At 39.4% G+C, this 26,319-nt stretch overlaps 1 protein-coding gene across 3 annotated transcripts in view; it reads left to right on the top strand.

The window, feature by feature from the left end:
- LOC138177412 (small ribosomal subunit protein eS17-like) overlaps positions 1–8,436 on the top strand; it is a 104,279-nt gene extending 95,843 nt beyond the window's left edge. The window contains exons 5-6 of one of the 3 annotated variants that reach the window (XM_069108594.1): positions 7,406–7,531; positions 8,159–8,425. In XM_069108594.1, the coding sequence (XP_068964695.1) occupies positions 7,433–7,531; positions 8,159–8,386 (327 nt within the window). In that variant the 5' untranslated portion in view covers positions 7,406–7,432 and the 3' untranslated portion in view covers positions 8,387–8,425. Of the gene's footprint in view, positions 1–7,405; positions 7,532–8,077 lie in introns of all 3 variants that reach the window. The other 2 variants (XR_011172492.1, XR_011172491.1) reach the window with 2 other exon arrangements.
- Positions 8,437–26,319: the final 17,883 nt, after the last annotated feature.

Here is a 26,319-nt window from a genome sequence, read left to right as displayed (position 1 = left end):
TTAGCACAGTGCGTTGAATACTATAGGTGCTTAATCAATGCTTGTCAGTTGGTTGAACTCATAAGTCAATGGCAATTTCACCCGCAGGCCTTATAGCTAATGGGTCAGTTATGCCATTAGGACTGCAGAGTCCCAACATCTGCTGATGTGTCATAGCTTTGGCTCTGTAAGACAAGCTGCATAGAGGCTGCTGCTTTTCTCTTTCATTAAAAAACAAATTTCTGGGGCGGCCAGGTGGCTCAGCGAGTAAGAGCACCGGCTCCAGTGTTGGGATGACCTGGATCAAGTCCGGGCTCAGATATTCAGCACTACACCCAGAAATAATAACTGGCCGTGTAACCTTGAGCAAGTTACTTAACCCCAATTGCTTAAAAAAAAAAACAAAAACAAAAAACAAATTTCAACTAACAAGTATTTAAAACCTTAAAGAATAATATGCTGATTTCAGGGACCAATGAACAAGGGAAAGGGTTTAAGAAAAAACAACATTATTCCTTATCCTTTTTTATGTAGGAAACTAGCAATAAGAAACCTGAACATAGAACCAGGAATGGAAAAAAAAAAAAAGCAGGGGTAGCCACTATGGATGAAAATCACAATTGTTTCCACTTATACTTCACTTTAAATTTTATAAACATTGCTTCCGTTGGTCCTTATAGCAACCATGGGAGATAAGTCATGTAAGTATTATTCTAAGCATTTTATAGATAAGGAAACAGAGTCTAAATCCACCGAGCTAGTAATTAGCAGAAACAGGATTGAAATCCAGCGTTTTTTTTTTTATTCCAATGCACTTTCACACCACCTGAAGTATGCATGTGCATGTAGTATGTGTATGTATGTGTGTCTGTGCTTTTGGGATATAGCAGGTGGCCCTTCTCTCCCACAGATGGAGTCACTTAATCAACACACACTTATTAAAGATTTACTATTTGTCAGGCATTGTGCTTAGTGTTGAGAATATAAAGAAAGACCAAAAGAATCCCTCCCCTCAGGGAGCTCACATTCTAAAGGGGGAAGAAACATGCAAAAAATTAGACCAATGAGGTTTGTATGGTGTAAAGTGGAAGGCGATCTCAGAGGGAAGGTGGAGAGTCAAGGACATTCCATTGCTCCATGGGGTTGTTCTGCCCAGTTTATGGTTTTTGATTCAGTCAAATGTCTGAAGAGGTCAAGTTGAATTTCTTCCCACTGGAAGTGTTAGAGCAGAGATTGGACATTCACTCATCAAGAATATTATAGGGAGGATTTAATGCTTCAGGTAGAGGCTGGAATACATGACCCTGGAGCTCTTTTCCATCTCTTTTTTGACTCAATATTAATGTGAGAAGTCTTTGCATAGAATTCCCAAGATTTCTCTTTAAGTCACTCCATTAAAGAGGTTTTTGGATACCATATTATGGACTGAATATGAACAAGTCTCTAGCAGCAGAGTACGAGTCTGACATGCCCTATTAGTCCTAGAAAGGCTTTGTACTATACCCAGTGAAAGCATCCATATTTGCTATCTGGGAGTCAGCCTAGCAACGCCCAGATAGGCTCCTGTCATAAAGGTGTCTACAGGATGCTGAATTAGGTCAATCCTTGTGTCTTTCCAATGTGTTACTATTGTTGTTGTTCAATTGTTTTAGTCATTTCTGACTCTTTGTGATTGCTTTTGGGGTTTTCTTGGCAAAGATACTGGAGTGGTTTGCCATTTCCTTCTCCAGCTGATTTTACAGATGAGGAAACTGAAGCAAGCAGGATTAAGTGACACGCCCAGGGTCACACAGTTAGTAAGTGTCTGAGGCTAGATTTGAACTCAGAAAGCTAAGTTCTGATTCCAGGCCTTGCACTCTATTCACTTTGCCACCTAGCTTCCCCTATCCTTTCCAAAACTATCTACTAAATTAGTTGACATGCAAAAAGTACTTTGGGAACTACAACACACTAAGATTATTATTATAAAGGGGTTGCCTTCTTAAAAGTCATTCTATCTCTTTTCTCCATGTCTTTGCACACATTGTCTTCTACAAAAGGCCCTACTGATCCCCTTAGCTGCTAGGGTCTCACCTTCAAAATTACCTTGTATCTATTGTGTGTACAATATACTATTATATGTATGTATGTGTTATCTTTTCCAACTAGGCCATATGATTCTTTTTTTTTTTTAAGCAATCGGGGTTAAGTAACTTGCTCAAAGTTACACAGCCAGTTATTTCTGGGCGTGGTGCTAAGTATCTGAGCCCAGATTTGATCCCCAGGGCATCCCGACACTGGAGCTGGTGCTCTTACTCTCTGAGCCACCTGGCCTCCCCTAAGTAATTGGGGTTAAGTAACTTGCTCAAGGTTACACGGCCAGGTGTTTCTGGGTGGGTGCTAAGGGTCTGAGCCCAGGATTCGATCTCCAGGTCATCCCGACACTGGAGCTGGTGCTCTTACTCACTGTGCTACCTGGCCCCCAAGGCCATATGATTCTTGAGGGTATAAATGCCTATTAAATTGAAGCTCTGGATAAATATTTGTTAATTTATTGATGTGGGGAATACCTTTCCTGATAAAATCAAATACTTGAAGTATCTGGATCAGAGGTTCTTAACCTGGGGTCTGTGGAATAGCCCCTGAATAGATTTCAGAGGTCTGTGAACTTGGATGTAAAAGAGAAAATGAACTTTTAGCTTCCTTTGTAATCCTAGGTATTTTGTTTTTATATATTTTAAGACATCATGATAATAAGAAGTCCAAAGGCTTCACTGTCCATGAGGTTTATAATATAAAAGATGTTAGAAACCCTTGATCTGGGCATTCTTAGAAACAACTTTTGGACATTTACAATTAGTTTTCTGCTTACAGAAACTTTTTTAAAAATAAGCTTTGCTCTATTCTCCTTATGAACATTTTAACTACATTTAAACAGAATAGATTAGGTTTAAAATAGTTTTAGAGTGTTTTCCTTAGAAGTGGTAAGGAAAAAAATATCTCCTGGATGTCTTCTTTTTTAAAATTAGACAAGCCTAGAATATATTTTTCTGTTCCATTCTGCCTTTTACCATCCAAATGAGGTAGAATGGTTTAGATTTTTGCCTTATTTTGGCCTTGATGTGTTGGTATTATATTATTTATATAATTTCTTTAAGGGGAAAGTTATTAAAGAAGTCTGCAACTAAAACTAAGCTCAGAGAGATAACGTTTGCTGAAAGGATTCTTATTAAATATAATAATAATACTTGGATACTCCTCATAGATTTAGAGTTGGAAGGGACCTTTAGTTCATTGAGTCAACACCTTTATTTTATAGATGAGGGAACTGAGGCCCAGAGAGGTTAAGTGGATTTGAACTCTGGTCTTCCTGAATCCAAGTCCTGTACTTTATTCATTATACCACACTGCCTTTGCCAGTCCTTTCACTGGTACAGATCACAACCACTGGATACCTTCTTATCTCATGTGATTCTTTTACCTATCTTTCCACAGAGCACCCACCTAACATGATGGAGTTTTCCTTTAGCTCTCTTAACATATGAGATTTATGAGGTTCTCTTAATAAATAATAATATATTATGGAAACTACAAAAAAACGTCCTCCTCTAATACCTCATCTTGGTATGAAGGTATGCCTGAGTTTTCAAAAGCTCTACTGGTAGAACCCAAGCCTTGGGAGGACCTACTGAGTTAGAAGGACTTGTGGCCAGTGACAGACTGTATCTCCTATTTAATGACCAGCTTAGATAAATATTGAAGAGGCTCATCACCAGAAGATTGGCCACTAGACAATGAATTCTTTGGTCATGGAGGCACAAGATAGAAATGTAAAACAGTCCTTAGTTCTGTGTGGCCTCTCTTCCACTCTTACAATAACACTGGCAAAGGAGTAGAGAAGAAAGCAGAGAATACAAAGAATCACACAATTCTTAGACCGTCTACACATATTAAATATTGATTTTCTTCATGTATGAACTTTGTCCAAAAAGCAACTAGTAACTAATATAGCCCTGGAGGCAATGGAATTTAGCCATACTGACATTTTTGCTTTAAATGAAACCAGAAAACATAAAGAACTTACAACTGGCTCGCAGACTTTCCTCCAAGAGGCAAAGAAAAGACTTGGTGACTGACTTTTTTCATGTGCCCAAAAGCAACAAAAAATATAATTTCATTGAGTTTTGGAAATCTTTTGTAGTACTGATTATGAGTTCAAACAAAAAATGTTACTATGAAGCTTAGGTGTTAAATGTCCGTTGCAGACAATGAAGAAATAGAGAAAGTCTACAAAGAACTCGACAAATTCTTCCAAATTAAATCAGCACGTAGTTTGATACTTAGTGACTTAAATACCAAGGGGAGGATGATCCAATACAAGTGTCCCCAATGTCTTAGTTGTAATCCCTTAAAACTGCACTAAGTATTCTGGGATGTCCTGTATATGTTGGAGATCAAGAAACGAAAGTAGCCAAGGATATAGAGACTACTCAGAAGCTTGATGGCTGTTTTTCACAAATATTTTCTTTGGAAAGTAGAAGCTGTTGCACATGGTAAGCACTGAATGGCATCACTAAGAATAAAATTGACTGTATGACTAATTTCCAAGAAGGGAGTCATTTCAGAATCAATTTTTTATGTGTAGTCAAAGCATCCACTGACTTGTTAGAACAAATGTTTGATTTTGAATCAACAACTATTTAGAAGAAAGGATAATTATTAGAAGGCATTTGTCAACCTGATAAAACAAGATATCAACTTTTGAAAATAGAAATGGAAAAAAGTGAAGACATTGACTCTACCATCACATTTTTAGCAACATGAAACAATCACTACAATGAGTTGGCAGAAGGAACTCAGAAAATTCCTCACGCAGAACACATGAGAAAAAGGATGGAATGGAGAAAGCAACTCAGCTGAGATCTCCCAACATTCCCCTCCAAATGCCTTTAAATAACACCTCAAATTGGATTCTGGAGTGGCAGAGTCAACACAAGGTCAAAGTGAGGCATTCCTTCAGGCCAAGACAATGGAGAAGGTTGGAGAGATCTGTACCATGGCGGTAGAGGCAGAACCAGAGCCCATGTGTATGGAACTCCATTGGTAGGACTAGGTGGTGGTAACAGAAGCAAGGAGCTCTTAAAGCAGAGAAGCATAAAAAGGTAAACATGAAGGAGAAATTGTAAGACGCTGATAAGTTTAAAATCTTTGCCTTTCTAAATGAAAAGATGATATGTATAACTTCTAAGAATTCTGTCATTATGGGGGCACTTAGAAGGATTCTACATAAAAAGAGGGTATGGAAGTAGATCTATTATGTTGGGTGGTGTACAAAAGAAAAAAAGGATAAATGAGAAAGAGAGAGCCCTGGGAGAAGGGGGAAGGGAGAGGAAGAGTGGGGGGAAATATCTTACATAAAAGAGGTGTACAAAGAAGAGCTTTTACAATGTAGGGGAAAATGGTGGGGGTGGGGGAGACAGTACTTGAACCTCACTCACATCTACATTTTTTTCTGAGAGGAAAATACACACACATATGTGTATCATATATTTGCATATGTGTGTGTGCATGTTCCAAATTCTCTACCTCCCACTCCACCCCCTCCACTCCTTGAGAAGACAAGCAATTTGATATCAATTATACATGTGCAGTCATGCAAAATATATTTCCATATTAGACATATTGCAAAAGAAAATAGACAAAAAACCCAAGAAAAATTAGAAAGTAAAAAAGTATGATTCAATTTGCATTCAGAGTTTATCAGTTCTCTCTCTGGTGGTGGATAGAATTTTTCATCATGATTCCTTTGGAATTGTCTTGGATCATTGTCTTGCTCAGAGTAGCTCTTTTTTTTATACAGTTGATCATCATTATAATTTTGCTGTTACTATGCACAGTGTTCTTCTGGTTTTGCTCACTTCACTTTGCATGAGTTCATATAAGTCTTCCCAAGTTTTTCTGAAACCATCCTCCTTGTCATTTCTTATGGCGCAATAGTATGCCATTACAATATTTGTTTTATCTTACTGATACCTACCATGTACCTCTCCATTACCAATGAGCTTTACAAATATGATTCTTCTGAGACCATCAACTTCCACTATTTGCATGAGAATCTGGGAATTAAGGGGAGAGAAAACTTAGTAAAAGTGCTTTGAGGACTTTGTAAGGACTTTGAGCCAAGGATCTTTTTTTTTTTCTTTTTGGAGGGCACTTGGGGTTAAGTGACTTGCCCAAGGTCACATGGCTGGTTTTTGTGCTAAGTGTCTGTGGTCGGATTTGAAATCAGGTCCTCCTGACTCCAGGGCCAGTGCTCTATTCACTGCACCACCTAGCTGCCCCACAAAGATCTTTTTTTAACCCCCTACCATTACCTGTAAAAAATTTTTTGACATTTGTTGTCATTATCTTTTAAAGTTTTGAATTTTAAAATTCTATCCCTTCTTCTCCTCTTCCCTCCCTGAAATAGTAAGCAATGTGATATAGGTTATACATTTGCAATCATGTGAAATATTTCCATATTAGTAATTTTATACAAGAAGACTAGAACAAAAAGAGAAAAAAAGTGAAAAATAGAATGTATTAGTCTACATTCAGACAATGCCAGTTCTTTTTCCGGAAGTGGATATTATTTTTCATCATGAGTCCTTTGAGATTGTCTTGGATCATTGTATTGCTGAGAATAGCTAAATCACTCACTTCTTCATTCTACAATATTGCTGTTACTGTGTACAATGTTTTCCCGGTTCTGCTCACTTCACTTTGTATCAGTTCATGTAAGCCTTTCCAGTGAACCAAGGATCTTAAAGGATCAAACAACGAATCGAATTTGAGTGTTTCCTCTGCTGCTTACTACCTGAGTGATCTTGAGCATATTACTTTTCCCCTCTGGACTTTGGTTTCCTCATCTAAAAAAATGAGACAGTTGGAGCAGATGATCTCCAAGAGCCTTTACAGCTTTAAATGTATGATTCTATAAAACATATTTGTATTATACCTCAAACTGATCAAAAAATTTCCATGGACATTATTTTCCTCATTCATTTCTACAAAATAGAGCAGATATATGTATGATAAGACTAGACTTAGCTCTCCCAACCCACATGTGTACTAGCAGTTTGGGCTCCAGAGCTATTTCCCTCCACCCTCTTTGGGGTTTTAGAGGTATTCCTGACCCCTCAAGGCTATCTTTCTCTAAAGCTATCAGCTTGAGCTGCCATTGTAGTGTGTTCTCCCCATGTTGACCAGCAGTGAGTAGTGGTTTCACTTACCAATTAACATCAGTTTGCTTTTATAGGGGAACATTTACTGCGAAGACTCCCAAAGAGAGAGGGGTGGAGAGAAGTCACTTCCTCCCATCTATCACCCCAGTCTCTGGGAAGAGCAGGCCCACTCTTAATTTGTTATAAAGCATTTACTCTGCCAATTTCACTTTTAAATTTGGCAGCTGAGCCCTTCACCCTCCGGAGCCAGCATGGGTCGCGTTCAGACCAAGACCATGAAGAAGGCAGCGCGAGTCATCATTGAGAAGTACTACACCCGCCTGGGCAATGACTTCCACACCAACAAGCGGGTGTGCGAGGAGATTGCCATCATCCCCAGCAAGAAGCTCCGCAACAAGATCGGGGGATATGTTACTGTAATGGGAATGCAAATTTGGAAGATCTTCCCTGCCGCTAGGCTAAAGTGCACCTGAAGCCTGGGGTGGGAGGCTTGTTTTTCAGTAGATACTTCTTGATAGGCCAGTGAGTCAATAAGGTTGTTACATTCTCTGAGCCAGGAGAAGGCTATATAAGCCCTGATGTGAGGCTTTGTTTTGGGGCTCACTTTGAGAAGTGTTCTGTGATTTGATATAGATTCTGGGAAGCCATTGTCCAGGGCCCCCCTGGCTTTGAAAAACCCAAATGTGGAAACCCAGATGTTGACTGGGTATGAATGTAATGCTTGGACAGTTTGGAAAGCTGCCTACTTGATCTGTTTCTGTCTTGATAATTCTGTCTGTGTATTTTGAAGTTCGGGGTGCTGACCTTTTTCCCCTGAACAAGGTAAACGATATATGTCTGACTGATTAAAGTAAGCTTGTTAACCCATTTTGAGTTGCTTTCCTTTATCAAAGCAGATCAGAGAACCTGTATGGGCAGCAAACCCTGAGGACAAGCTTGGGGTGCTTGCTGCTACAGTTACTCATCTGATGAAGCAGATCCAGAGAGGCCCTGTGAGAGGTATCTCCATCAAACTGCAGGAAGAAGAAAGAGAAAGGAGGGATAACTACATCCCTGAGGTCTCTGCTTTGGATCAGGAAATCATTGAAGTGGACTCTGATACCAAAGAAATGTTGAAACTCCTGGACTTTGGTAGTTTGTCCAACCTGCAAGTTACCCAGCCCACAGTTGGGATGAACTTCAAAACACCAAGAGGAGCTGTTTAATATTTACTTTTGCCTTCTTTTCAATAAACTCGGAAACTCCTCCCCCCCCCCAAAAAAAAAAAAATTGGCAGCTGATGGATGGATAAGTCTACATCTCTTACTGCTGGGCTGGGTCTGCTGGTCAGTCTTCAACGTCTCATTGGTTTCCTCACCATTGCTCAACCTGGTGTTCATTCTAACTCCTCAAACTCTGGCATTCTCTCTTCCTACCTTTGGAAGCTCATAAGACTATAGTTGTCTCTAATACTCTTTCACCTTAAACTAGGAAGAATAGCTAAGTGGCACAAAGGATAGCGTGCAGGACCTGGAGTCAGGAGCACATCTTCCTGAGTTCATATATAGCCACGGATACTTACTAGCTCTGTGACCCTGGACAGGTCACTGTAACAACGATGCAATATTCAAAACGCCCATGGTGGTTATGAATGTGCTGCTGTAGTTGTGACTCACAAAATATAACAGGCTCTTCACATGGAGTACAGAACCAAAGCCTTTATTCAAATACCAGAAAACCAAGTCCCAGAACCAGAAAGTCAAAGTCATTACAGTAACCATGAAGTTGGTACACATGGTTAATGCAGTGAACACCCACATTCCCAAGCCTTCACAACAGGACGGATTCCCTCAAGCAGGGATCCTCCTCTCTCACTCATGTGGCTCCTCAGCCTGGTTCTCTGAAGCTTTCAGCAGAAGTTCCCAGAAGAAAAGTCTCAGCAGAAGCTCTGTTCTCAAAATCAGAATCACTTTCTCTCGTCCCCACATGCTTGCTCCAAGAAGTTCTGACTGTCCAGCTTGGGCTTTTCCTTATATATGGTATTAGCTCCTTCCTATTCCATCAGTAATAGGGGTTCATACCTTCTGTTTCTTTATTTTATATTATTTTTGCCTTTTTAGAGGGCAATTGGAGTTAAGTAACTTGCCCAAGGTTACACAGCTAGTTTTTTTTGTGTGGGTGTTAAGTGTTTGAGGCTGGAACCGCAACTGGGGTCCTCCTGACTCCAGTGCTTTACTCACTGCGCCACCTAGCCGCCCTGCTTCTGTTTCTTTAACAGAATCTTGATATAATTAACTTGAAAGTAAGTGCTAAGTACCTGTTTACTTGCCAATCAAGGGCATGGAAGATCTTTAAATCCCATTAATAGTACAGTCACTTAACCCTCTTTACCTTAGTTTCCTAATCTGTAAAATGAGCTGGAGAAGGAAATGGAAAACCACTCCAGTATCTTTGCCAAGAAAACCCTAAATGGGGTCACAAAGAGTCAGACATGACTGAAATGACTGAGCAACAAGAAAAAAGGAAGACTAGATGCACAAAGACAGAAGCGACAGCAGAACCTCTACTACTCACGGGCCACGCGGTGGGAGCCTGCCAAAAGCTTATTAATGTCTTTGCCTCTTCCTTTGAGCACAGCCTAGTAGGAAAGAATCAGACGGTCACTTAGCAAAGCTAGTGCCTTCTGAATAGACCTTCATTCTGACTCAGCAACTAATCAGAAATCTGACTTTTTATCATGTAATTAGATGCCATAGTCAGTTGCAGATAATCTACACATACTCCAAATTGGGGAGTAGGGTCCTTCCATTATATCATCAAGCCTTTTTGGAAGTAGGTTCTCCAGCCCTTTCCACTTGGCTCATGCTCTAAAAATCCATCTCCATTGCTCAGATAATGTTGTCTAGATTATAGCTTTGTTCAACAAATGAGGAAACTGAGGCGCAAAGTATTTATGTGAAAGGCCCAAAGTTGAACTCTGTTTTCAGTAGCTAGGACTCCATTTGAGCCTAAGTCTCCTGACTCCTGACTGAGGCCTGGAGTCCATCTACTACAGGACATTTGTAAAGAGTATAGAGACAGTGTTGGTGTGTGTGCATGAGTGTGCATGAGTGTGCATGAGTGTGTGTTTAAAGCATTAAAAATGAGAAATTCTTCTATGTGAAAATGAGAAAGTTGTCTGGATGAAAATTTGTCATCAGGGTTTTAGGAGGTTTGTTGTCTGCGACTGAGCCTTTGCTGAGACTGGTATTGGTTCCTGGTTTGGGATTTTGTTTACAACACCAATCACCAGTGAACAAGGGAGAGAAATTACTTTTGGCCAAAATACACCCAGTTGCTAGAAAACAATGTCCCAACAGCAAAAGTATTTATGAAGTTCTCAAACAACTCTTGTCCCTGAAACCCTACAGAAGGCCAGTATTAGACAAGATATTCTCTTCCTTAAAACGCTCTCTGAACTAGTCCTCCCAAAACAGTCTCCAAAACAAAGTGGAGGTCTCAGGAAATGCTGTGGTGCCCCTCATTTGGTCCTGACATGAAGTGACATAAGTTTATTAGACAAAGAAATTCCTTTATGTTCCCTCTGTTTAATCAGTATGGACAGAACGGCAGCAAATGTTCTAAGTGGCTGTTTCCTGGCTGCCTTTGGAGGTGCCCATTTGTTCAGGGACATGGTTGGCTGATTCCTTGTGTGTCTTCAAGGAGCCAGGCCATGGAGGAGCTGGTCAGAGTCTGCCCATCATCATTAAGCTGCCCGAGGAACAAAAGCTGTGGAAACAGTCTAGCAGGGGCTTCGCCTGTGTTCCTGGGAAACATGACCCTGGCCTTCGTTCGGGGTGACTGATAGAGAAAGAAGAAAAGTCAAGCTCCAATAACTTCTAATGACAGATCTTGTTAGGGTTAAAACAACAGCTCTGGCATCCTGCTGGGATTTCATCAGAAAAAGACCCCAGGGGCCCAGCTCTGGTAGGCAAGGCCATGGTGAGGAGTCTCATTAGGTTTCTCAAGTCACCATTCAGAGCCTTTGGCCACTGAGGCTTGTTATTGCTTCTATCATTACTTGGGGAGAGGGCATGATCATCTACTTCTCATCTATCATCCCTGTCACTCCTCAGACCAAAACTTCCTTCTCTGGAACACCCTATGTGTGCTCTCTTCCCGATTAGACTGGAAACTCCCTTAGGGCATCTCCCCTCAGTCTAAGGTTTCCATGGATGTGTTGGCAAGGTTCCTATTATCTCAAATACTTGTTATTGCTATAGAGACCCTGTATAGTAGAAGTGAATTCCTGGGCATAGTTATTTCCTCCTCTTGGCTACATCCTTAGGGCCTGAAACAATTTCTGGCACTTGGGTCCCCAATAAATGATTTTTCATCATATTTAATCATTCATGCAAGCATGACTTCATTCATTCAGTCTCAGCTACCAACCTCTCTGGACCAGGAGGATGCCTAATTTTGGTGATTCCCCACCACCCCTCCAGAACTCCTCTGCCTCATAACTCAATGCCTAGCATTCTCTTATCATTGCTAGGTTCTATGCTCCACACTAGAGCTTTGGGATCTTACTCCCATTCTCAGAAATCCCAGAAGGGAACAATTACTCAGATTTTACCCTTTGATTCCTACAGCTGTGTGGCATGTACAAGTGGCATCTTATAAATAATCTTGACAGTAAATGAATCTGTCTTCCTAGTGTCTAGGCTAAGGAAATTATTCCAGTCTTTATATTTTTTCCTTTCTTTCATCATTAACACTAAAACTAAAACATTCTAAATAAGGTAGAAACCACAGAGGAGCTGTTGAAATTTCAAAGAAACTATTGATGAGTGTGTGCTGAAAAGGGTGAGTCACTTCCTAGGACTCACAGAAAAATTAAAAGTACTGAGGAAATGTGGCAAATTTGGTTTAGAAATAGCATCCTTGAAGAAAACAGTAAAAAGGGACTGTAAGGCTCTTTTCAAATGTTAAGATGGAATCATACTCATAGATTTAGCCCTCAAAGAAATCTTAGAGGTCACTAAACCCAGGCCCCCTCTTCCTTTTACAGATAAGGAAACTGAGACCTAGAGGAATTAAGTAGTTCAACAACAACAATAATCATTCCCATTTACCTGGGGTTTTTATAATTTACAGAGTATTTCCTTCCTCAGTAGTGCTAATAAATATTATGCTTATCTCCACTTTGATAGCAAAGGAAAATGATTCAAAGTTTAAGTGACCTGTGCAGGGCCACACATCATTAGAACTGTTTCTGGACTACCAGATTAGATTTCTTTCTACTATTCCAGGATGACTTTCATTGATAAGTAACATAATTTACATTTCAATAATTTAGAAACTTAACAAGAATTTCCTTGGAGATGAAGGAAATATTAACTTTTCATAAACAAAGCATCCATGAAAGTGGGGGGGGGTAGGGAAAGGGAACAAGCATTTATATGACACCGACTATGGGTAAGGCATTGCACTAAATGCTGTTTACAAATATTATTTCATTGGATCCTCACAACAACCCTTGGGTGGGTAGGGAAATAAATAAGTGCTATTATTATTATGTCCATTTTGCAGTTGAGGAAACTAAGGCAAACAGAATTTAAGTGACTTGCTCACTATCACACAGCTAGTAAGTGTCTCAGGCTAGATTTGAACTCCAGTCTCCCTGATTTCAGGCCCAGTGCTCTATGCCACATCAATACCAACTGTCTCAACTTGAATAAGAAATGAAGGGAGGCAGCATGGTACAGAACAAAGAGCACTAGATCTGGAATCAGGGTCCTGCGTTGTCTCTGATGCTTGCTTGTGTGGCCTTGGGGAAACCATTTAATGTCCCCTGGCCTCAGTTTCCCCATCTGTAAAATAAGGAGGTTGAACTAGATAGCCTCTCATATTTTTTATTGTTCTGTTATAATAAGGAAACTTTAGCCTGGAAATTCCATCGATGTGCTAGGGAGGTTCCTATTGTCTCAAATACTTGTTATTGCTACAGAGATCCTCTTTAATAGACGTGAACTCCTAGGAATATTTATTTCCTCCTCTTGGCCACATGCATTCTACATACAGGACCATAGCAGACTGAATTTGCCTTTTGAGTCATTTGCATTTCCTTTATGGCTGTGTCTATGCACCAGAGCCATTACTGAATAATGACACCTGTGACTTTTCAACCAATCAGGATCCAGTCCCATCACGGTTTGACTGGTAGAATTCCAGAAGCCTCTATCCTAGAGACTTCTTTCACCTAGCCTGTTGGCAGACTAAACTGACTGCTTTGATCAAAGTTGGGGCTCCAGTAATTCTTTTTTTTTAACTTTTTTTGGGGGGGCAGGGCAATTAGGGTTAAGTGACTTGTCCAAGGTCACACAGCTAGTAAGTGTGTCAAGTGTGTGAGGCCAGATTTGAACTCAGGTCCTCTTGACTCCAGGGCCGGTGCTCTATTCACTGCATGACCTAGCCACCCCTAGGCTCCAGTAATTCTTGAGATTCTCCATCAAAATTCGACCTATGACAAATGCCTTCTGAAACAGTCGTCCGAGTTTACACCACTGTACATAGAAACATCAGTTCATACTGATGAAGCCATAGTGTGCCAAGTTTTCCTTTCTGGGCTGGTCTTTCATTTGTGTTTGCCATGGAGTCTTATGTTTTCTTCTCCCAGATAGTCTTGTTGACCAGCAGCTTTGGCATCCCTCAAAGTTAAGTGACAAAATCTACTCCCTTTTATGCATGACAACCCTTCAAGGGGTGGGGTGGGTGTCTTCATCTTCATCACCACCATCTGGAGACTGTTAAACACTTGGCATATGGAGGAACTCAGAAATGGAAAAAGGACAGAGGGCTTTTTTAAAAATTTACTTCATTGACAGTGAACGGGTGGTGCCCCCTATGGGATTAGATTTAGACTCTCCCAGGTTATTACAGTTTATCTTCAAAAACTTAGGTAGAAAATGGTTGGAACTGTTACTACCTCAAACTGTGCTTGGAGTTATTTCAGATGAGGGAAGGTGGGGGAAGTGGTACTGAGCTATACCTTCTGAAGAGAAGGCATGTGCTGTGCTTGTCAGCGCCCTGAGACCGAGCTCCATTCACTTGTGCTAGGTACAGGTCTAGAAATAGCTCACTCACAAGTGTCATCTGATAGCTTGCTTGCAGTGCTCTTAAATTCCTTCTGTTCTGGTCTCATATGACTTTAAAGCCTGCTTCCAAAATGCTGATCCCGTGGATGTCTGATAGCCACTTTGAAAGTCCCGTTATACTCAGTACACTGACCTGAAATGTGATGGATAAAAGCAAGACCTTTCCAGGAAGCAGCAAGTCTGAAGACTTTCTCAATCACTGGAGACTTGAAACCCATGATATCATTTAGCACACTAATCAGCCCATGAAATAGATAATGTTCTTTTCTTTTCCTGTAAGCTGGAGATTTGGGGGCAGCAAGGGGGCTTGCTGAGGCTGCTGTTATATTTGGCGCCGGCTTCTAGAAACACCTAATGTAATCTATCAAGTTGTTTTGACTCTAGACTTTTCTTTCACAAGGAAATACATCAACCAGTGAATGGGAATGCCAATGGATGTAGCTGACCGGGTCTTCCCAGAAATGAGGGAGGCCAAATTCCCAGCCCTCTGGACCAAAACAGCCTTATGGACAAAAAGGTTTTCTTTTCTTCCTAAAAATGGTACTTGAAGCTTTAAGGTATTATTTTTGTGTGTATTCTCAGCACCAATCTGATTGCATCTCTCAGAGCAGTGGAAATATTTCCCCCATTCCCCACACTGATGGAGGTAAACACAATGTCTTCAGGCTGAGACTCAGAAGAAAATCTGACCCCTTAATGAGAAACTGGGCTGGAGCCCTAAAAGAACTACAATTCCCTCTGACACTCTTTCTTCTTCCAAAGTGTTGGCTTTATGGAAGTCTTTTTTTTTTTCTTATTTTATTTTTTTTAAGCAATCAGGGTTAAGTAACTTGCTCAAGGTTACACAGCCAGTTATTTCTGGGTGTGGTGCTAAGTATCTGAGCCCGGATTTGATCCCCAGGTCATCCCAACACTGGAGCTGGTGCTCTTACTCACTAAGCCACCTGGCTGTCCCTCAGGGAATCTTTTTTTTTTTAAACAGGCAAAGGTCAGGGGAATCATAGGACTTAGAGCTAGAAGGACCTTAGAGATAGTCCAATCCAACATCCTCATTTTACAGATGGAGAAACTGAGGCAGGGGGAGAGAGAGAGAGAGAGAGAGAGAGAGAGAGAGAGAGAGAGAGAGGTCAAAGATTTGCCCGGAATCATACAGTACCTCTGACTCTAAATCTAGCCTTCTTCCACTATCATGCTAGTCACATTTGCTTTGATAGTTTCCTCTTCTGTCTGACTATCGAAGGTATCTACTTACATGGGGAATAGAGACAAGCCAGTGCCCTCCCAGCTGGGAGGATTTTAATTTTTAATTTAAAAAATTTTTAAAAAAGAAATGTTTGTTGATATTCATCTATATTACTCAGTGTATCCTTCTTGTCTGCCCTTCCCTTCCTCAGAGAACCATCCCTTATAACAAAGAATTTCTTGAAAGAGGAGAAAAATAGTTCCACAAAACTGACTAGTACATTGAAAAACTCTGAACTTATCTTTACTATTCTGTACCCATAATCCTCCATATCCGCAAAATAGGGAGGGGGATGCTTTCTTATATCTCTTTTTGAGAGCCAGATTTGGTCATTATGCTCTTGGTTTCTGTTGACCTGAGTTCCAATCTTGTCTCAAGACACTTGAATAAATTAATAAATAAATATTTATTAAGCATTCACTATATGCAAAACACCATGCTTTGTTGGAGATAGGAAGTGTTGAAGATACTAAGAGAAAAAGTGTGACAGTCCTTGTTCCCATGGGGCAGGGAGAATGATGTATATGAAAGGTTTCTGTGGCAAATCAAATGGAAAAGTCCCATGGTACTTAGGGTGCAGGGTCAATCTCTCATCTTTAATTCCATTTCCCCTGATACAATGATAGTTTCTGATGTGGAACCATATGACAATGCCAAAGTCTTCAGTGGCAAGAACTTCCAGTAGCTGTGGCATTAACGTAGGTGGGAGCTGTTGGCAGGTGGTATTTGCACAGAGGTTGCTTCTTATTAGAATGACATCTGAGGGCACCATGCTGGAAGCATTGCTATCCTCTAGGATCCTGGGTTCGACCTCCCTAGGATATATAGTTAGCAGTTGGCTTTCTGAGTCAAAGGATATGGACTTTTGAGTTACTTTCTTCCCATAATTCCAAATTGCTTTCCAAAATGGTTGGACCAATTCACACCAACAGCACAAATATACACAACAGTGTAAACAGCATAATAACCTGCATATGGTAAGCACTTAAATGCCCTTTGATTGACTCACTGCATTATTATGCCGATCTTTCCACAACCTGTCCAGTGTTGACTGTTGCCCTCTTTTGCTTTCTTTGCCAATTGAATTAGTATGAGGTGAAACCTCAGAGTTGTTTTGATTCAGAATTCTTTTGTTATTAGTGATTTGGAACATTCTTTCACACGGTTGTTAATTCTACTTTTGAGAATTATTTCTTCATATCCTCTGACCATTTGCCTACTGAGAATTGTGGGAGAATTTTTAGATGGTGGAGACAGAGGAACTGATAAGTGTGGTTGGAAGGGTAGGGCTATATGCCAATATTGGGTTTTAATCATATTTTGGCAGGCCTAACAAGGCTTAAAAAGGTGCTACAGGGCAGAATGAATTCTTGCTCCTGGGGTCATTCAGATTTAAGCCTGAGGGAATGAGTGCTTGCCCAGAGTTTATCAAACTTAATAACATTCCCCTTGAGTACATTGCAAGTATGGAACATCCCCACTTCACAGGTTAGATGGGGAAATTTCCCTACCTAAGCAAAGTCAAGTGTAAGATAATAATAAAATATGTTCAGGTAAGAATACAAAGCATTTTGTTCTGATAATAATAATAATGATTAGCATTTTTATAGCACTTTAAAGTTTGCAAAGTGCTTTACAAATATTATTTCATTTGATCCCTACAAGAATTGAGGCACACAGAGGTCATGTGACTTGCCCAGGGTCACACAGCTAATAAGTGTCTGAGACTGGAGAAAGGAAGGAAGAGAAGAAGGAAGAAAGGAAAAAGAAGGAAGGAAGGATAGGAAGAAGGGAAAGAATGGAAGAAAGAAGGAAAGAAGAAAGGAAGGAAGGGAGGAGGAAGAAAAAGAAAAAAAATTATTCTGTAACTGGCTCTGCCTTCACCTGGATAGTTGCTGGACCTGTGTTTTCGTTGGTACAGGGGCCTCTGAGGTGAGACTCCTCCTATAATGCAGGTTGGCACCTTCTCTTCAATTTATAATCTTTGAGAATGGCATTTGGAGTTTAAGTGACTTGCCCCATGTCACTTGGCTAGTGTGTATAAAGGTCAAGATTGGAATCCAGATCTTTCTGGGTTTAAGTCCAACTATCTGTCCACTTTCCTGGGCTGATTCCCTCCTCCAGATCTGACTTGATTGTACTTAAACCAGTCTGCTCCAACTCTCCAGGGATCTGGCTTGTTCCAGCTATGCATCCTATTGGCTTTCTGAAGCTTATTCATTGAACAATGAATTGTTGGCTGAGGAATTGATAGGCTCTCAGGCTCCTGAATCCAAATCAAGAGATTTTCCCTCTCCACAGGAGTGGTGCTTCTGGAACAAACTGTCTCAGTGTTTACCTCTGGATCATTCTGCTAGTTTCCTCTTCATATTTTAAGGCATAATTGTTGGGAAGATTCTCATGCAAGTATTTTTTTTTTTTGCTATTAGCAGGAGCACTGGTAAAGTGGCCAAGTCAGATTTTAGAGTTCTTATAAACTTAGGTTACTTATTAATCGATTCCCAAATGAAACATGATATATTTCAGTCTCATGTAAGAACCCAGTAGAGAGATAGTTTCATGGAATTAGAAGATTTCCTGAATTTAGTTGGCTCAGAGAATAAACAACTTTTATTTCTCAGAATTATGATGCAAATTGCTTTTTTAATAAATAAAAAGAGCCCACAGGATACTCTCTTTGCATTGCTCCAATCCCCTCCCCTCCACCCCCCCAAATTCTGCCAACTCTCCTGATGCTGCGTCTCCCTCCCCATGTAGAACAACACCCTCTGGATAAGAGATCTAGGAACCATGATTCACTCTTTGGAAGTTAATCTGCTCATTTTGGGAATTTGGTCCTGGGGTTGAGCTGTGTTGATTGGTGAGGGAGTGAGCACACATTTACTTACCTCACTCTGTCTAGCTGGCCCCATAATGCTTTCCATACATCTACCCTCCCAGGACATCTTGTCATCTGCCATACCATCAACACCTCTCCCTCCTCCCCAACCTCACTTTCCTTCTCTTGCTCTGGGAACAGTAATCGAATCAGTGCTGTCATTGTGGCTGGAAAATATGTGTTAATCAATGTCCTATAACTGCATTCACCATTTCTTTGACTTTCCAAATAAAATTTTTCTTTCCTAATCATGCCTATATGTATCATTTCCCATTATTAGAATGTAGGTACTATCTCATTTTTTATTTGTATCTACCTACAAGCACACTGCCTGATAACAGAATAGAAAATAAATGCTTTTTCTTCATTCATTTATTTATTTCTTCATTCATGACTTTTTCTTGTTTAAGATAATTTTTTAAATTCAGTTCCACAAAAAGTTATGTGAATGGCACTGTGCTAGGTACAAGGGATATACAAAGGAAAAAATGAAACAGTCCTTGTTCTCAAGAAGATTACATTCTACTGGGGGCAGGATAGTGTATGTAGAGAAATAAAGGAGCATAATTAATACAAGCAAATTTCAATACTGAGAGAATGGACTAATGGGAGGGCTGTAGGGATTAAGAGAGTCATTATGTAGGAAATAGTATCTGAGTTATGCTTTATAGGAAGCTCTGGATTCTCCATGTTGGGTGGTGGGAAGGGTGGACATTTCCGATAAGGATCGAAATATTTGTGCAAAGGTACAGAGATGAGAGATGAAATGCTATGGAAGGGGAACATCCATAAGGCCAGTTTGACCAGAACAGAAAATATAGGAAGGGAAATAAGATTGGAAAGGTTGGTGAGAGCATAATTATGGAGAGCTTAAAAAGCAAGGCTGAAAAAAGAGAGCTATATTTATCTTGGATAGTTAATATCCTGAGATCAAGAGCTAGTGAAGAAAACAAGCAATAAAACTGATATCATGCTGATAATGAACTGGGAGAGAAGGAACTCCCTTTGAGTGCTTGAAGGCCGGGCTAGAGAATGATTTGGTGTAGGGGTCATCAACCTCTCTAGCCCTGAGTGCCACCAACAGGGTACATTTTTTTTTTCACAACTAGAGTTATCTAAAAGGGACATTATCTGCCTTGAGAGGAAGTGAATGCTTCCTCATTGGGGGTTTTCAGGCAAAGGCTAGATGACCACTTGTCTGGGATTTTGTAGAGCAGTTCTTTTCCAAGCATGAGTTGTCCATTTTGGTTCCTTCTGTCTCTGAAATTGTGATTCTGTGATTTAGACAACTGGTCACTCTTATTAGAGGTTAGGAAAGGGAGAGTGGGAACAAAAAAAATTGGAGAAGAGGGGGAAGATCAGGGAAGAGGTAGAAATGCAAAAGAAAAAGTCTAGGTGGAAGACAATGGCACAATGCAATTGCTTGCCTCAGCTATTTTTTTAATGGCACCCATGCTGTGAATGAACTGTGGTGCTACTTTAAATTACATGACACTCCTTACCCCCATCTCAATCTCTCCTACTTTCTTTTTTTTCTAGGAAGTATTTAACTAAACCATCCCAGACAGATAATATTTCCATTTTTTAGGAAAGGAGATGCTAAAACCTGAAGGAAGAATGTCTGTAGAATATCTTAGAATATCTAACTGATATTCTCAAGGAAAAAGACACCAGCAATGGGATCTCTTTCAAATTCTGACATTTGGTCCCTAAGTGAGTTGTGACATTAGTTTTGGTATTCTGATAGAAAGGAGACAACAGAAAAGGAGTATGGATATAACAGGTTGCTTCTGGATCCAATGGATTTTTGTTCTTTGTTACCAAGTAAGAATGATTCTGTGCTTGATTGGTAACAAAGACTGAAAACCCATTAGATCCAGATAAATGTGTACATATGTGTATATATATACATATGTTATACACATATGTATGTGTGTATATATATATGTATATTGATAGGGGTTGGTATCAAGAAGAAATTGGAAATAGGAACAACACTCACTGAACCATATGTCTTCTGTTTCATAGGTAAACAGTGCCACAAGATTCAAAGGATTAAAATAATTTGCATTTTGCCATCATAATACCTGAAGCAGAATTGGTGGTTGTAAGTATGAAGTCTGATTCCAACCCACAGAGAACCTGAGTGGTTGGGGGTGGAATTAAAAAGCATTGCTTTGTCCTTTGGAGAATGCTCACAATATGTCAATAGTTCCCCAAATTCACAGTTCCTTAGCTTAGAAATCAAGGTCCTCCACAATCAGGACCCAACCTACTTTTCCAACCACATTTTCCACTATTTCCACATGTAAACCTTTGATTCTCTCCAAATGAGGTCTGCTCATTTTTCTTAATTTGCCTGAGCTCATTATAGTTTTGGGGGCTTTGTTCATCTTTTTTTTTTCATTTGGAATATCCTTCACCTGTCCCAGTACTGCCCATCCTTCCAGGTACAGCTCAAATCCTACGTCTATCATGAAGCCTTTCTGAACACACCAAACTGGAATTCTTTCCATTTCCTAAACTCTGATAAGATTTATTGTCTATACCATTACATGGCATTTACCAGTCCCAGGATCTCTGTCACTTGCTCAATTAGGAGAATGACTTGTCTTCAGATCCCCTTCTAGGCATTATCAACATTTGTGACTGAAATAATATACAGAAGTGAAGCAGAACAGAGAGTCAAAGTCAGTTGACCTTGGTCACTAGTCTTATTTGTATTCGAGTATTTAATCTTTAGATCTCTGGATGCTGCCTTGGAAGGACCGAGTGTAGGGTCTTAGGAAAATTGAGTTCTGCTAGAACTAGACAGACAGGGCTGTCTAGACAGACAGGAAGACAGCCTGTAATCCTTGTATATACCTGGTCCATCTGGATGAATAAGCTTCTTCTAGAAATAAAAAAAAAACAAACCACCTTTCATAAGCTAAGGCTGGGATAATTTCGTAAGAATACTCATAGACATAATTTTGTTATCCATAGACATCTTTTAAAAGTAAATACAAATCAGATTTCCATATCATCATTTTTTGGTAGATTGTTTGACTTTTAAAGCCATTCCTACCTTTTGAGCCTTCTTATACCTTACTTCCCTCTGCATGCTCTGTGATCCAGTGACAGTGGTCTCCTTGTTCCTCATACATGACATTCAGTCTCTCAACTGAGCATTTTTACTGATTACCTTCTATGCCTAGAACAATCTCCCCCTTCATCTTCACTTCCTGGCTTTCTTCCAGTCTCAGTTAAAGATGATCTTCCACAAAAAGCCTTTCCTAGTCCTGCTTGAGTTTAGTGCCTTCCCTGTAACACTACCCCAAATTTATCCTGTGTATACTTTGTGTGACCCTGGGCAAGTCACTTAACTTTATTTGCCTCAGTTTACTCCTTTGTAAAATGACCTGGAGAAGGAAATGGCAAACCACTCTAGTATCTTTGCCAAGAAAATTCCAGATGGAGTCATGAAGAGTCAGACATGACCGAAACGACTGAACAACAACAATAAATAGTGACTAATTGACTGAACAATAATAATGAGTAATAACATAGTAAAAATCATGGCTTATTTTTCACTCTACAGTATTTCATTTGATTCTTATAGCAGCTCTTAGAGGTAGACAGTGCAGAAATTCCCATTTGACAAACAGGAAAAATGTGGGTTGGAGTGATTAAATGATTTCTCCAATGTGAATAGTTGGCAGATTCTCCAAAATGGTAGATTGAGGACACAAAAAGATGGTTCTTCATTACTCAGAACACTAGGGGTGTCACATGTACTTGCTTAGAGTTTATCTAAGCAATGGGTTTCTTTAAAGGATTATCTCAATATTTGTTATAGTAGCATTAATGATTCAATAGCCCCCACATACAGTAAATTCTGTATGTGCTTAAATAAATTGACTATAGGTGTCTTAATACTTAAACATTTCAACAGTTCCACTAAAGTCCCACAAAGCAAACATAAACATTCATAGTATCATAGATTTTGAGCTTTGAAGGACCAGAGCTCCTCTAGTCTTCATTTTACACAAGAGGAAACTAAAAACCTAGAGATGAGATAAATTACCTCCCGTCACGTAGCTTTAGTAAGTAGCAGAACCAGAATTTTAATGTCTTTCTTTTCACTCTTGAGGAAGGAGTGATATTGAACATCAATAAGGCCACCGTAGAAAAGAGATACACAAGAAAGAGAGAGAAAGGTCAAATTAGGTTTGTGTATTTGGCTAGAAGAGGAGAGATTTATACATTGACAATTACAGTTTTACAAATGGCTGGTGTTCTTGAAGACTCCACAGAATGTTTTAGAAACATCAGTTAGAAATGGAAACAAACATATCTAGGTAGATTCCATGGGCAATTATGCCACATAAACTGGGACAGTTTGTTTCCATGGACAAGGAGGAAAATTACAATATATGGGTTAAGGAATTCATATGGTTTTGATAGCTATGAAAAGGGAATCAAATATATGCAGATAAGTTATATTCTTTTCTTTGGGATCATTTCTGAAAAAATGGTCAGAATTTTATTTTAAAATAATTTCCCATTTTTCTTAAACCCTCTTTAATATTTCTAACCATGCAAGAATACCTTTTTTTTTTTTTTTTGCTTTTTGGAGGTGGGAAGACTAGGCAATTGGGGTTAAGTGACTTGTCCAAAGTCACCCGACTAGCAAGTGTTAAATGTCTGAGGACAGATTTGAACTCAGGTCCTCCTGACTCCAGGGCCGGTGCTCTATTCACTGCACCACCTATCCTCCCCAAGAATACCTATTTTGCTAAGTCTTCTTTTCTCAAATCTGGTTCATGTCTGACCAAATTTCTTTCCCCACTATTATCAAATCCCAAACAACATGGCTACTTTAATCCAAGGTTTCTATCACTTTAACATTACCAATTAGTTCTTCCTTTTTGGACAGGATTAATTCCAAATAGCTATATCCCACCACTTTCCAAGAGATGAAATCATCAAAAAAGCAAAACAAGAGTTTAACAAGAACTCAGTTTCAGCAGATGTTAGGCTGAACTCCCTCATCCCTACCATGTTGAGTTTCTATACAAGTTTTGTAATCTTTATTAGGAATACCAACATTCTCATGGTGATGTGAAATGACTGTGAATTATTGAATGCTGTGGTCTCAGGAGAATCAAAACCACAAATGATCCAAAGGATGACAAAAAGATACAAAATGTGGGTGTATAGATTGCAACATATTATTAATAATAACATATGCAATGAGTAGCATGAAATATATCACCAACACACGTGTGCTCAGAAGAGGAGAAGGGCTAAGTCATGTAGAGTGCATAGGGGATAAACAGAAGTCTAGCTTGAGAGTTTCACTGGTAACCATGCCATATACAAAAGAACTAGAATGAGGATTCCCAAATTTAGCATAGATTCTTTGTGGAGAATTTATGGAAGGATATGGAGAAGAATCACACAGAATCACTAGTTGTAGATGGATTGCAAACAGTATCAGGAGTCTATGTCAATGAAATCATGGAGCCTTTAAAATATCAGAGTATTAGGAAGAAAACCATCCATATTCCCTATCTCTTTTGCAGTTTGTAGTATGTTCTTTCATTGATTTCATTTCTGTTTCTTTCTCCTTTCATATTCACTCTAATGTTTCTCATTCTCTAAGTTGGTGGATTTTGGTAAAAGTGAAAACTTTCCTTGCCAACAGTGCTATTCTTCTCCCTAACTATGAAATTTTTCTTTGGAACAATGTGTAGTCTTTCATTTTACTTTAGAACCATTGCCCAGAATCTTTGTCTTCTTTATAGAATTGTTTGCCCAGATCTTCTCCTGGGTTCCTGATTCTTTACTTCCCACATTTCTTGCCTTGGTTCTTGTTTTCTGTCACCCATAACATCTCCCTGGATTCTAAATCTATTGTAAGCTCTGACCTTCAATATTAAAAGGATTGTTTCTTTTGCACAGATACATAAAGCATTTATTAAGTGATTATTCTGTGCGAGGCACTATGTTAATGAGGCATGATATTTTGGCAATGAGAGACAAAGCTTCAGACTTAACTCAAGCATATACTAATTTGTCAAAACTTGGGCCCAAATCATAGTAATATAGGATAATAGATTTAAATTTGGAAGGGACAGAAGAAGTCATTCAGTCCAACCTACATTATTTTACAGGTGAAGAGACTGATCTCATCATAGGCTGATTTCCACTGTGGCCTGAAAACGTTGGATCATATCCCCGGCTAGTTCCCACTGCTCACAGAAAACTTCTAGGAAGAGGCCCCTGACAAAGGATTCTTGCTCTCCTTGAACATGGCTAAAACCAAGCCCCTAGATTCCAAATCCATGGTTTCAGAACCTAAAGTTTTATTATGTCACACCCAGGGATAAGCAGAGATGAAGACTCAAGACCCTCATGATTGCAGGAAATCCCCAGTTCCAAGAAATCATCTCTTTGCTATGTAAATAATTCATTTCAATAGTGCTGTGAACTTGTGTGTTTTTTTCCAAAGTAAGATCGCCATCGAAGGAAATGTTCTGATGGTGTCTAGCTTTCAAATGATGGTCATAAGGAGGAAATTAGAACAGTTGTTCCTTGTAACTGAATGGGCTGTTATTAAGCCTATCCACTAGCTTTCCCCTATTAACTTTTGCCACCTCCTTCATCAATTATCATCTATTCAATATCTTTTGGTTAATGATGTAGATTGATCTTGTAATAGTTTTTTAAATGATTGATTAGAGCAATAATTAAGAAAATTTTGTAAAATCACATTTTTGTGGTATCTTTGTATTTTTAAAGATAAAGTATTTTATTTGTGAGTCCCAGCACTTGATGGCATTTTCTCTTTAAGAAGCATGAGGGCCAGTACCCCAGAATTCACCGAAGAAAGATGTCTAAACAGAACCTTCCACTGAGGGTGTTGAAGCTGTCATTCGGTTGTTAGGTTGGAACTCTGACTTGATATTCCTGCCTTTTGACTCTCTAGATTGTCTGAATATGCCATTCTTACTCCATCTTCTTAATCCTGATTTCTGAATTTAGCCGCATGTACACTCCCTAATTTCTATTTTTATTCTCTGTCTTGGCATGGTTTCTCCACTCATACTCTCCAACTTGAATCCTTGACCTAGATCTGACCTTGACTTTGCTTCTCTCCACTTCCTCTTTCATCTTCATTGACCATTCTGATCATGTCATTCAACACTCAGCTATCTCCTACCTACTTGTGTCTCAACAGTTTATTCAATGACAATTGATTGGTTGTGACAACTTATGTTCACTCAATGCCATTGTATGAGAGTATCAGGATACTTTTATAGACTTAAGTGATTGATGATTCTCAAAACTTTTCTACAAGGTAAATGAGCAGATAACTCATTTTTTTTAAAGTTTCATTGGAATTGGGAATATCCAGTAAGAAAACATTCTCTACTGATGCTAACAAGGGTCTGCTTTACAATTAATAGATCTGGATAGTTGCCTAGACAGGGAGAGGTTAAATGACTTGCCTAGGGTCACATGACCATTATATTTCAGAGACAGGACTTGAACCCAGATCTACCTGACTCCCTAATCCTCTTTTTATCCATTATACCATGCTATTTCTCATCAATGCAAAGACTGTCCACTAAAGAGAGAACAGGTGAGGCAGAGCCAAGAATAACGCTGATGATTTCTACCCAGAGTCCTAGTCTATAGTGAACTAGGAGACATTTGAAGGCTGTGTTCTTTGAATATTCTCTTTTAGACAACTTTGAGCTTGAAGGGAACTGTTTGGAAGCAAGTATGAGCTCAATTCTTTTTTTCCCCCATTGTTCAATATGCCTATGCGCATAGATATGGAGGAAAATTTCTCCTCTGTCTTAGAGCTACATTACATGCATTTCAGCACTTTTGAGAAACTTTAGTTTAATT

This window comes from Petaurus breviceps, unplaced genomic scaffold (assembly GCF_028583685.1).
Source record: "Petaurus breviceps papuanus isolate PSGF00001 unplaced genomic scaffold, PetGlider_PUasm1.0 90407, whole genome shotgun sequence".
NCBI classification, from domain to species: domain Eukaryota; kingdom Metazoa; phylum Chordata; class Mammalia; order Diprotodontia; family Petauridae; genus Petaurus; species Petaurus breviceps.
Note: the sequence above shows the minus strand (reverse complement) of the source record. Positions and strands in the feature narration are given on the sequence as shown.